We start from the raw sequence: 11,731 nt of genomic DNA on the forward strand, positions 1-11,731 counted from the left end.
ATGATGAATGCCTTTGATGGGTAATAGATTGGACATAAACTGAGGAAAGAATCAATGAACTTTTAAGAGAGGTCAACAGAAATTCCCAAATTTGAAGTGCAAAGAAAAAAAGAATGAAAAAATATATATATCAAAGAATTATGAGACATTTGCAGCATTGTAATATATGCATAATGAGGATACCAGAAGAAGAAAACTTTGCATCCTGAATGATTAAGAATTCCCAAAATTAATGACAGACAGCAAACACAGACCTACGAAATTCAGAAAACACCAAGCAGGATAAACCTATGCGTATCAGTCAAACTGAAAAAAAGAGAGAAAACTTTCAAAGAAGATTGAGAATGAAGGTAGCGAGGTACAAGTTACAGAGGAACAAAAACTAAAAATTATATTGGACTTCAGAATCCATGCCAATGAGATGGAACTGTTTAATATATTGAAAGAAGAAAGTCCACCAAGCTAGACTTCTGTCTTCAGTAAAATGACCCTTCAAAAGCAGAGAATATTTTCTTAAACAAAAATTAAGGGACTTTGTCACCAGATCTGACTTGTAAGACATGTCAAGAGAACTTCTTCAGAAAGAAGAAAATAGATACGCGTCAGAAACTCAGGGCAACATATAGGGAAATAAAATTTAAAAGGGAAGAAACTAGAATTTCATACATGTCCAACATGGGGAACTTTGGAACCTCTAAGTCAGCTGAATGTGTGGATCACCTCAGAAGACTGCTCTTACTGCGAGACAGGGAGGAATACAAGAACCATAAGCTTAAGAAAACGAAGTGCTCCAAGTAAAGGTTAGTTCCATTAACTGCCTGTAAGGTAGTCGGGTAGGTGATTCAGTCAACAAAGTCGTACGCTGTGTGCCAGGCCCTGTCTGTACTGGGAGATGGAAATAGGGAAAGACCCCAGGAAGGGTGACAAGGAGACAGGGCAGCAAAGTACTTAGACTGAAGTGAACCAGGAGGACAGAAATTCAAAACAGGAAACTTTTATCCCTTTATTTGCAAAATGCGATATTTTAAAAGACATCACAGAACAGTATCTGGAAAAACGACTCCAGAGAACCAGGTTAAGGATCGCACAAGTCTTTTCAACTTCTGCATTCCTTTCTAAAGGGCGAGCGCCCTCTCCTGTTCCGTAAAGGCGGGTGACTTTTTATTGGAAGCGCCCCGCGGCCGGGGAAGGCACTGCTGCCGGGGAAGGCACTGCAGGGGCCGACTCGTGCTTCAAGGGTGAAGGCGACGAAGAGGGCAAGGCGATTTACAGACTCGGACGTCAGCCTTAGAGGTGGCCGCGACGTATCTGCTGCCCGCATCCAGTAAGGCAGGAGCCAGGAGCACCCAGCCGCGTCCACCACAGCCTGGCAGGACCCCGCGGGCTCGGCTCGGGCCCTGCCGGGGCGTGGTCTAGTGACGCGGCGCCACGTGACCCTGCCTGCCCGCCCATTGGCTGTGCACGTCCACCCTTTTCCGGGGCAGCGTAGGCGGTCGCACCGCCGGAAGCGAGGAGGCGCTCGCCTTCGAGCCCGCGGCGGCGCGTAAATAGAGCGACCTGGTGCCAGCGTCGCGTGCCATCTTCGCCAGCCGGGCTCCGGCCCGAAGTCAAGACCTCCAGGTTTCCGGTGGCCTGTCCCTGGAAGGACTCTCGGCCGGGTCGCCAAGAATACGGCGCAGCTCGAAATAACCGAGCCTCTGAGGGCCACCAGACGCCCCGCCCCTGGGAGGAGTTGGAAAGCCCGGTGGTGGCGGACGGAGCCTGAAGGGACTGCCCCCGGGGTGGGGCACTGGCCATGGGTACGCCCCGCGGGGCCGGCCCGGTGGCCCTGCGCTTCGCCGCCGCTGCCAGCTGGCTTGTGGTGCGCAGACGCAGCGTGGAGCAGTTTCCGCAAGTGTTACAGTTTCTGCAATGCCTGCGCGCTGCTGCTCCCGGCTTGGTTCGCTACCGACACCATGAACGCCTGTGTATGGGCCTCAAGGCCAAGGTATCGGGGCCAGGACTTGGGAAAGCCAAGAGAGGGGAGGGGCGGGATGCGGGATGACTTCAGCGACCATTTGGGGGTGGGTCCAATTGGAAGAGGGCAGTTACCCCGAAGAGATTTTGAGCTCAGTACTGTTCACAGGTGGTGGTGGAGCTGATCCTGCAGGATCGGCCTTGGGCCCAGGTTCTGAATGCCCTGCATCACCATTTCCCTGAACCCGGTCTTGTTGTGCGGGACCCCAAAGCCGTGAGTAACCCCGGGAAGAAACACTAATCTGTTAACATTTGTAACAAAAGTACTCATCCCGGCCATGGATTCTGGCCCCCTACCGTAAACCCCTTCATCTTTACCCTCAACAGACAAAGCAGGATCTGAGAGAGATTTCCGAGGCACAGGAAACCTTTTGCCAACAGGTGAAGCAACTAGCAGAGGCCCCTGTGGAGCTGGCTTCAAAGCTGCAGGTGAGACTGGCTAGTTTGAAAGTTGTCATATGGCTCTTTATTGTACTTTCCTTACCATTTTCTTCCTCTCCTGCAGGATCTTGCACGAGAATATGGGGACTCCTTTATTGCTGCAGTGGAAAAGCTATTCTTTGAATATTTATGTCAGCTGGAAAAAGCACTCCCTGCACTGCAAGCACAGCAGGTTTTATGGGAGCAAAACACAGAAGGGCATAGTGTGGGGTGGTTGTATCAAAAGTGTGGTTTTCATGCCTCTCTCCCTGCCCACAGCTTCAGGATGTACTCAGCTGGATGCAGCCTGGAGTCTCTCTCTCTTCTTCTTGTGCCCTGAACCAATATGCACTGGACATGGGGTGGCCACTACCAGGTACCAGAACCATCTGGGCATACTAGCAATTTGGGAGTAGGGAGTCTAGCCCAAGACCACCTTTGGGAACAACTCACTGGAAGGGTTACATGGATCTGAGGCACAAGGAACCAGGCGGAGTTCACCTACCATCTGTCCCCTTCCTAAGGAGCTTCCTTTTCTTTGCAGAATGCTTGCTTACTGACTCAGTGGACATGACAGAACCCATGGAGCAGAGTCCTCAGCAACCAAGACTAGAGCTCCACAGTCCTTTGCCAAAAGCCACGCCTGAGCCATGCCTTCCTCAGGGAGCAGCCTCAAGGAAGCACCCAAAACCTCTGGCTGGTCACCACTTCAATCTGGCCCCCCTGGGCCGGAGAAGAACCCAGTCGCGATGGGCATCCACTAGGGGAGGACATAAAGAGCGCCCCACAGTCATGCTCTTCCCCTTTAGGAACCTGGGTTCACCAACTCAGGTCATAGCTAAACCTGAGAACAGAGAAGAACAAGGGACATACATGGCAGACCCAGCAAGTGCTGTGGGCAAGAGAGCAGGTCCCACTGGCAAGTCTAAGGGTCCATCCCAGGTACTAGGCGGAAGAGCACTGGAGAGTCCAGTTGACCTGTCTGCCTCCAAGCAAAAGGAGTGAGTGGTACAGAGTTGCTTCTCCCTAGCAGCAGCGCATCCTCGCCTGCTTCCCCTTCACCCTATCTTCTTTGCTTGCTCCCACTTCAGGAATTGCATGGATTGTCCCATGAACCCAAGACTGTCATCGCCTCCTAGGTCCACGACACCAGGTAAGTTTCCCGAGTTGGGTCTGGGTCAGACACCTCATCTCCTAGGTTCTTGAGGGCCTGTTTGTCTACAAGAGTAGTTTGATTCATTCCTTTTTTGCAGTGTGTCCTCCATCTATGTGCAGCTCTGTCATTACCATAGGGGACTTGGTTTTGGACTCTGAAGAAGAAGAAAATGGCCAGGGGGAAGGAAAGGTGAGTGGGAAGGAAAAGAAAGTTGGGGAAAGGAATGGGCAGAACAAGGCTGAGACCCCACTTGCTCCAGATTATGGAGGGCTCAGGGAATGGCTCCAGGTGGTGATAGGCTCTCCCTTCTCTGCAGGAGTCTCTGGAAAACTATCAGAAGACAAAGTTTGACACCCTGATCCCCACCTTCTGTGAATACCTCCCCCTTGTGGCCCCAGTGCAGCCTGCCCTGTGATCTTGTAGCCAGCTCTAGACACCTGGGGTAGGACAGCTGTGCCCTCTGCACTCTGCTGTCGCCCTCCTCAGCGCTGTTTATGGCGATAATGTGCAAGCCCTGTGGGCAGCCTGACTCCACATTCCTCAAATTACTCTGTAATGCCTAGTGATTAAACTTTGGATTTATTGAAACACTGTTTTGGGCATGGGGAGGGGGAGGAAAGCTGCTTTAAGGTCAGGGTGGGGCATTTCTTAGAGAAAGAACTGGCTTCTTAGGGCTGAAAGCTTGGAAAGGAAATTTCCTTTAGCTGTTCTGAAAATGTGTGTGTGTGCCCTCATGCCAGAATACACTTCGTACATTCTCACATTCTCTCTGCCAGGTTACCTGGGGGTGGGTGACGCTAGAAGGAAGACATTTCTTGGGGAAAGTACTCACTGTCTTTGCTTCTGCTGGTGCCACTGGTGGGTGCTGCAGCAGCACCCAGAGGCCAGGCCTTGTATAAAAACTTCACAATCTCTTTACATCACTGGATTGCTCTTTATTGCACTATCTGAATGTATAAACGCTTCCTCTAAGCTTTTTAGTCATAATGAAGCTGATTAACAAAACATGATTCTTAAAGCTTAGCTCTTCGGACCAAGGCCACATAAGACACTGTGAACCAGCATCTTGCCCTCTTATCTTTAGGATGCTGGGTGATCAGGTTATCAGGTTTCCACTTGATTATCTTACTCTTCTCAGCCTTTCTTCTTTGCTTCCTCCTCACTGCACGCCATAGGCATTTTGTTTGTACAAAGTACAAAATTACTGCAGGAGCCCTCAGGAGTAAGATGCTAAGAAATAAGGAGCCGGCACAGCCAGAGGCTCACTTGAGGGCCCTGCGGTAGGTGCTGGTGCCTTGGGAGGGCAGAGCAGTCTAGCTCTCCTCACTGAAGATGGGATTTGCCTGCTGGGTGACACGGATGAAGGTGGTTCTCTGGCTCAGCTCCTTCAGCTTAGCTGCCCCCACATAGGTACACGTGGAGCGGACGCCTCCAAGGATGTCCTGGATGGTAGACTGTACGCCCCCTTTGAAGGGCACCTCCACTGTCTTTCCTTCAGAGGCCCTTTGAGTAGGAAAAACTCCTTCTGAGTTCCGTAAGCCTAGTGACTCCTCCAACGCTCTAGCATTTTGACCCAGTTAGCACTTTCCTCCCCCACTGCTGCTGGCCTCCACATATACCTGTAGTCAGTCACGGCCGGACCGTACTTCTTCATGGCCACTTCAGAAGTCATCCCATAGAAGAGTTTGTACTTCTTGCCATTCCTCTCGATGAGCTCACCCCCTGACTCACTGTGCCCAGCCAGCATACCACCCAGCATCACGAAGTCAGCCCCTGCCCCTGCCAGCATCAAAAAGGGAAAGGGATGACTCTGGTCTAGGTACCCACACGTCCACCCTCATTAGCAACTCATATCAGATTCCCAGTCCTAAGAATGAAGTCTCCATTTCCCTGGTCTCACTTCCCTGGCTGGCCCTCAGCCCCATAGGCCTGTTCTAGTCCTCAGTGAGCTGGATTTCCCCATGAATTTAAAAAGGGGATTCTGGAGATTCTCTGCCTGGCTTTTGCTTTTCCCTGGCTGTACTTGGCATCCTCTAGTCATTTCCTTTTACTGTGTCCAGTTGAGCATGACTTAACTACTAGTATCTCAAAAACAAAAGTTTCCAAGTTTATTGTGAACGAGGATCCCCTGGGAAGCTGTGGGGCTGCAGGTTCACAGGCCTACTCTCCGCAGACGAATCTGTAGATCTGGGGTGGGGCTATGATATACATTGTCCAGCAGTCCAAAGAATGGTGAGATGGTCTTGGAGCATACCTGGAGCCTGTTTCGTAGGCTCAGGGTTTAGGCCTGCTGGCTTGACCGGATGACACCACAGGCTTCATGGTGACTAGTTAATATTACAGAAGAATATGAATGGTTTTCTTAGCCTCTCTAGCATGATCCTAAACCCTCAGAGGTGGTTCATCCTCTTCTACAGGATCCTCCCACTGTGCCCTCTCAACATCCTTAACATCCTTACCGAAAGCCTTAGCCACATCCCCGGGACAGCTGCAGCCTCCATCCTGCAGAAATAAGGACCTCTATGAAAAGAGAGCATGGATTCCCTAAGCCCTCTTACTGATGACCCATCAGTCCACTTCAGAACTAAAAGGAACCCTGGAGTTCTTATTCACTTCTACTAGAGCCTCCATACTCAGCAGAAAACCAGATGTTTTGGAAACTGCATACTCTTCCCTGTCCTTGGGCCTTACTGAAATGATGTGGCCGTTAAGGCCATGAGCAGCGTCTGCACATTCCATCACTGCACTGAGCTGTGGATACCCCACTCCAGTTTTTGTCCTGGTGGTACACATAGAGCCTGAGAAGAACACAAGAAAGAGTGACATATTCCACCGGTGTTTGTTGATGAAAGGTAGCCAGTGGCCCCCAAGAACCAGATTACCTTGTCCAAGCCCCACTTTGATGATGTCAGCCCCAGAGAGGATCAGTTCTTCCACCATCTCTCCCGTTACCACATTCCCTGCCTGAGACAGAACAATCAATCAGCATTAAGTTTGGAAATAAGAGAGGCGGTGGCATGGTATGACTTTCCAAAAGTATTATAAAGAAGGGTACCTGGGTTCTCTCTGCAGACTTCTAGAACAGCCATTTCAAAGAGTGCAGCTTCCCACACTGAGGTAGGGAGTGAATGGCCAGTGTCACTGATGTGCTGAGGTAAAGCTGGGATCCAACTGGACCAAGCTCAGAGCTGGCTTACACTAGATCTCCCTCCCTCTGCCTGCCAGGAGACCCAAATATATCCTGTCCTTAGGCTGCATGTCATAAAACTACTCTGACTTCGGGAGAGGGGGGAGATTTGCTATTGAGGTTAAATATTCACCTGCATAATTCTTACTTTTACTGGACAATACAGAGACACACACCTTAATACTGTGAAGAAAGTGAGGCTTTGCTGTCACTCCTCTATGTTTATCAGAACAATAAAACATTTTTTCATGTAACTTCTGTATGATTGTAGTACATGTACCTATCAGAGGGCAGATGTATTCGTACCACAGGTATGTATGGTGCATAAATGCGCCATCATGGGGCAGGGACATCTGCTCCAAACATTTTAGCATGGAACCACAGATTTTCACCCAATGACATGATTAAATAAGTCATAAAGCAGCAGAGGAGAAATGAAGTGACATACAAAAAGGCATGGAAGGAAAGAGTGAAGAGGAGTACATCACCCACAGGGTAACAAACATACCATGATGGTGTGGCTGGGGAAGCACTTCCGCACATCCTTGACAAACTCAACAAAGTGTTCAGAGTAGCCATTTACTACATCCAGACAGATATATTTCACCTCAGGAATAGCCTCCAAGATCTGTTTCAGTTTATAAAAGTCAAAAGACTCTATGCCTGAGCTGACCGCCAGATTCTGTGGGAACAACATAGGCTTTAGCTAGCCTGTGGCATATCAGAGATGTCCTAGTGAACAGCCAATGGAGACAATGGCTGGTCCCCAGAAAGCCAAAAAACAACAACAACAAAAGGCGCTGCCCTGGTGGCACAGAGATTAAAGTCTCAGCAATATCAAGCCATCAGCAGCCATTGTGGCGAGAGTTCAATCTCTGCTAGGGAGGTGACCCACAAAGTGCAGCAGGCGTCGCCTGTCTCACTGTTCCCCTCAGCAATGCTTTCAGTAGACCTGCCTGTTCTGCTCCCTACTGTTGCCCACTATCTCTGGTGAATCCTCTCACCTCTGCACCTCTGGTCTACATTCCTTATGCATAAATAAGGAATATTTTTTAAAAAAATGATTACTGGAAAACTAGGATGAAGAAGGGATGTGTAGACCCCAGGGTTACCTGTATGCAATCAGGATTCTGGCTAGCAAATTCTTCCCACTGCTTGAGGCTGTAGTGTTTGTGGACAGCTGTGAAGAGGGAGAACTAGAGAAAAGAGAGAGAACTGTCAAAAGAATTTTATAAAAGTCACTTTTTCTAGGCCCTCCCTGGTAGTGCAGGGGTTAAAGTCTTAACTATCAAGCTACCAGCAGCAACTGTGGCTTAAGTTTGATCCCTAGCCAGGAGGCTGGCCCACATGGCACAGCAGACCTCTCCTATCTTGCCTGTTGCTCCCCTCAGCAGTGTCTTTCAGTAGATCTGCCTGTTCTGCTCCCCACTGTTTTTGGTGAATCTTCTCTCTGCACCTTTGGCCTACAAGTCAGTTCTTGTATTCATAAATAAATAAATCTTTGGGGGAAAAGTCACTTTTTCTAGAATAAGACCTTTATACTATTCTAAGGGAGAAAAGGACTGAAGTTTGGAAAAAGTGATTAGAATATTTAAGTCTACCATGATTCTCCCTACAAAGAAATCCCAGTGGGGCTATTACCATAAGCTGATTCTTGTCAAATATGCCCACTAAAGTATAAGACATCTGGACTGCGTTTCACCTGCCAGCACATACAGTGCTGGCTGGCTGGATGAAAGCACAAGCTGCTGGTGCATTGGGGCAAATGGTAGGTAAGAGCCATGAAGGGACTGGCCAGAGCCTGTGTTTGCCTGCAGCAGACTCGTCCCTCCTACTATGGTAACCTGGTATAGCACTAACCAAATTTTGATATGTTCTGGTCTATTTATCAGTAATAATTCAGTGGGTTTAAATGCTCATAAAAGGCCTTAAAAAAGCTAACAGTGGGGCCTTCCCTGGTTGTGCAACTGGATTAAAGCCTATCACTATGAAGCGATTGCAGCCACTGCTGCATGAGTTTGAGCCACAGCCCTGTTTGAGGTGACCCACATGGCGTGGGAGGCCTCTCCTGACCCACCTGCTGCTCCCCTCAGCGGTGTACTTCATCAATCCGCCTGTTCTGTTTTCCACTCTAATGTCTCTGGTGAAGCCTCTCACCGCCCCTGCACCTCTGCCTGTACCCCAGTTCTGCATGCACAAATAAATAAATCTTAAAATAAGCCAACTATGAGTAGAGTATTTTCACAATCTATCTCCATTTGAGTAAAGCACAAATTTTCTTAAGCGATGACCAAACTTAAAAGTATTTCAACCAAGTTCAAATACTGGTACACTTTAGCTTAGCAAATCACAAGCAGTGTACTTTGAGAAAGGCACCCAAAGTCCACTATGAAAACTGGTACTTTAAGATGCAGACATACAAACGAGGCAGCGGTTGACTGAGACAGCACAAATCTTGCAAATGACAAGAAATACAGGTGTCACATACTAGCCAGCAGCAGCTACTGCTATACTCGAGATCACATCATCAACACTACCAGCAGAAGCTTACACTGAATTCTGCTTTCTCGGCAGCACTCTGCTCTTAACATGCTGAAAAGGAAAATCACTCAGGTTGGTCAGCTGACTGTCAACATTCTGGCATAGTGTCGCATGATGAACACATCCAATTACACACAGGAAGCTAAAGATCTAGAAAAGATTCTTGCCTGCATCTAATCTTTTTAATATTACTGTGAGACTTGGTTCCATCTCTAAAATCTTATTTCTTCAGCATTCTTTAGTAGTGCTGAAAATCCAGTCTCAAAGTATCAAAACAAGGTCCATTATTACAGCATGACTGTTCATGTTGAAGTCAGATTCACCATTCCCCAGCCTTACTGGACGGAGCACACAGTGGTCAACAGCATAAGTCCTAAGCAGTTAATGAATGACAACAGCAAAAACTGCGTAACTATCAATTTCAGGAAAATGACAATACATTCCATAAAGACTTACAGCAATCAAAAATAGAGAAAGGGAGATGAAGTCCTTAAGACTAACAGCCACAAGTGGTAACAGAATCCATCAAGCAGGGCTACATGGATTAACAGAAGAGTGTGTCTGTTCTTGGGGTGCCCGAGTAACTATCTACCTTCATGTAGATAGTTCTGACTACAAGTACAGAAGCAGGTAATATTGCTGACAGGAGCACCATCTTCCATTTTGAAAGTGACCAATAACCTGTATGTAAGAAAAAAAAATTCCATTTTGGGCAGATCCCAAATACTCCCAGGACCTAGGACTTAAAATAAATTAGCAGGAGATTTAAAAAAAAAAAAAAAAAAAAAGAAAGAAAGAAAAGAAAACTAAGCTGATTCTTTCTAGGAGTTTTTTTAATGCTCTAACTGGTAGGAAAAGTTGGCAGGGTGTATCTACTACTGGGTAAAAGAAAAGGGAAAGTTGTCATACCAGAAAAATGAGGGTAAAACATATCTCACTAACTCAAATGGTTCTTTAAACATCAGGTAAAGGGGGCCTTAGTACTGGGAATCGGGGGTAAAATTAGAGCACCCTTTTTTTTTTTAAATAATATAATAGTTTATTTTTACATAATTTTTGGTCACCCGTGAAAGCATCCTTACTTTTAACTGCCAGAGTGCTGACCTTGAATTAGGAGGGTGATGTAGATACCTCTGCAAACAGCTTACAAAACTGGGCATCAATGTGGAAGGAGTATGAAGGAAGTCCTACCTTAGAGAGAACCCTGGCCATCTCAAAGGTGCCTATTGTATCCATATTGGCAGCAATGATGGGGATCCCAGTGTACATCTGCTTTGAGTTGCGAAATGAAAAGGATCTTGTGAGATCCACCTGCAGATATGAACAGGAAACTGAACATTTCGTTAAAAAAAAAAAAGTACTGAAGGAGTGCAAGAGTCAGTTTATTCTCAAGCCTAGGAGGAGCTTGAATGAAGAAGAAAGAGTAACCAGGGAAGAAAGCTCACCTCATTTCGCGATTTAAGGGTGCTGCGTTTGGGGCGCAACAGGACATCCTTGAAGTCCAGTTTGACGCTGCTGTCAATGTGAGGCATGTTGGGGGCCTACGCGTGGAGAGGAATCTGATGGCAGGAAGGTAGGAAAGGTTCGGAGTAGTAAGCTGAACCACTCTGCCCCTAGACCTAATGTTCACTTGGGGCTGGTGGCAGAGCTCATCTCTCTCCTCACTTAAACTTTGTAAGATCAGGTAACAGGTCCCTGAAGACTGTCACCTCTGATCCATCCCATGTTTGCAATTACTCTTGATGTCCCCATCCCAGGTACTGCTTATTGGGGGAGAAAAACTGGGACTGAGTCATGAGCGACCCTCTAAAGGTGCATACCTACCCTACTCCACTTCCTTCTCCCCTCTCCCCCCCCCCCACCCCGGTCCTTGCAAAGAGCAATTTGAAGAAGCTGATTTGGCAGTGGTCGAGGGAATGGCGGGGACCGGGGGGGAGGGGGGGGGACTGTAAGGGGATCCCATAACCAGCTTCCGGAATAAGGGTACTCACTTCCTGTTGCCGTGGCCCAGGTGGCAGTTGACCGAAGCGCCCCTTAGGAACTTTCCTCGAGCAGCCCCGCTAGGCCTCCTGGGCCACGGAAATATGCTCGGTTGCCGGCGAGTACACTAAGTCCAGCCGTCCCAGCTTCCGGGGGAGCCTTCTGGGTAACAGAGTTCCCACGCCGAGGCTGCCGTTACCGCCGAGTGGCGGGGAACTACAATTCCCAGGGTGGAACGCGCGGAACAGCCCCCGGGCTGGAGAGTTCGCTCAGCCCCTTTCCTCTCGTCCGAGCTCGCTGTGGACTCCGAGGACCGCGGAAGCGTCACCTCTGCTGTGACTAAGCTGACCGATCGCTTTTCATTCACGACGCCCTTGGAGCGAAACGTGGAGCATTCCCGGGCGTTTCAGGAACACTTTCTGGACGGGCTA

General features: G+C 48.4%; 2 protein-coding genes across 5 annotated transcripts; one reads left to right on the forward strand and one right to left on the reverse strand.

Moving 5' to 3' along the window:
- The first annotated feature begins 1,507 nt into the window (after nt 1-1,507).
- Nucleotides 1,508-6,087, forward strand: TINF2 (TERF1 (TRF1)-interacting nuclear factor 2). Of its 2 annotated transcripts, none has more exons than XM_012734045.1 (9): nt 1,508-1,987; nt 2,126-2,230; nt 2,344-2,445; nt 2,522-2,629; nt 2,716-2,812; nt 2,981-3,437; nt 3,528-3,589; nt 3,690-3,781; nt 6,010-6,087. In XM_012734045.1, the coding sequence occupies exons 1-9, from the start codon at nt 1,796-1,798 to the stop codon at nt 6,040-6,042; spliced, it is 1,248 nt and encodes a 415-aa protein (XP_012589499.1). In that variant the 5' UTR covers nt 1,508-1,795; the 3' UTR covers nt 6,043-6,087. The 2 variants fall into 2 exon arrangements, with proteins under 2 accessions (XP_012589499.1, XP_004694663.2); XM_004694606.2 differs by lacking the exon at nt 6,010-6,087 and adding an exon at nt 3,909-4,423.
- GMPR2 (guanosine monophosphate reductase 2) lies at nt 4,507-11,483 on the reverse strand. 3 transcript variants are annotated; one of them, XM_004694522.2, is made up of 10 exons: nt 11,312-11,483; nt 10,766-10,879; nt 10,512-10,631; nt 7,892-7,975; nt 7,288-7,461; nt 6,475-6,556; nt 6,284-6,390; nt 6,052-6,094; nt 5,212-5,371; nt 4,906-5,095 (listed from the first exon to the last, which is right to left on the reverse strand). In XM_004694522.2, exons 2-10 carry the CDS (start codon nt 10,850-10,852, stop codon nt 4,906-4,908), a joined length of 1,047 nt encoding a protein of 348 aa, XP_004694579.1. In that variant the 5' UTR covers nt 10,853-10,879; nt 11,312-11,483. The 3 variants fall into 3 exon arrangements, with proteins under 3 accessions (XP_012589500.1, XP_012589501.1, XP_004694579.1); XM_012734046.1 differs by having other exon boundaries at nt 4,507-5,095; nt 6,284-6,556; XM_012734047.1 differs by lacking the exon at nt 7,288-7,461 and having other exon boundaries at nt 4,507-5,095; nt 6,284-6,556.
- Nucleotides 11,484-11,731: the final 248 nt, after the last annotated feature.

Source organism: Condylura cristata, unplaced genomic scaffold (assembly GCF_000260355.1).
Source record: "Condylura cristata isolate star-nosed mole 26May11 unplaced genomic scaffold, ConCri1.0 scaffold00045, whole genome shotgun sequence".
Lineage (NCBI taxonomy): Eukaryota > Metazoa > Chordata > Mammalia > Eulipotyphla > Talpidae > Condylura > Condylura cristata.

Excerpts from the sequence above, each read along its gene's own strand:
- TINF2 (XM_004694606.2), top strand. The coding sequence starts at position 1,796 with ATGGGTACGCCCCGCGGGGCCGGCCCGGTGGCCCTGCGCTTCGCCGCC. Across the intron at positions 2,446-2,521 it reads AGCTGGCTTCAAAGCTGCAG|GATCTTGCACGAGAATATGG; the intron begins GTGAGACTGGCT and ends CCTCTCCTGCAG. Across the intron at positions 2,813-2,980 it reads CATGGGGTGGCCACTACCAG|AATGCTTGCTTACTGACTCA; the intron begins GTACCAGAACCA and ends TTTTCTTTGCAG.
- GMPR2 (XM_012734046.1), bottom strand. The coding sequence starts at position 10,852 with ATGCCTCACATTGACAGCAGCGTCAAACTGGACTTCAAGGATGTCCTG. Across the intron at positions 7,462-7,891 it reads AGAATCCTGATTGCATACAG|AATCTGGCGGTCAGCTCAGG; the intron begins GTAACCCTGGGG and ends TTGTTCCCACAG. Across the intron at positions 5,096-5,211 it reads CCGGCCGTGACTGACTACAG|GGCCTCTGAAGGAAAGACAG; the intron begins GTATATGTGGAG and ends TCCTACTCAAAG.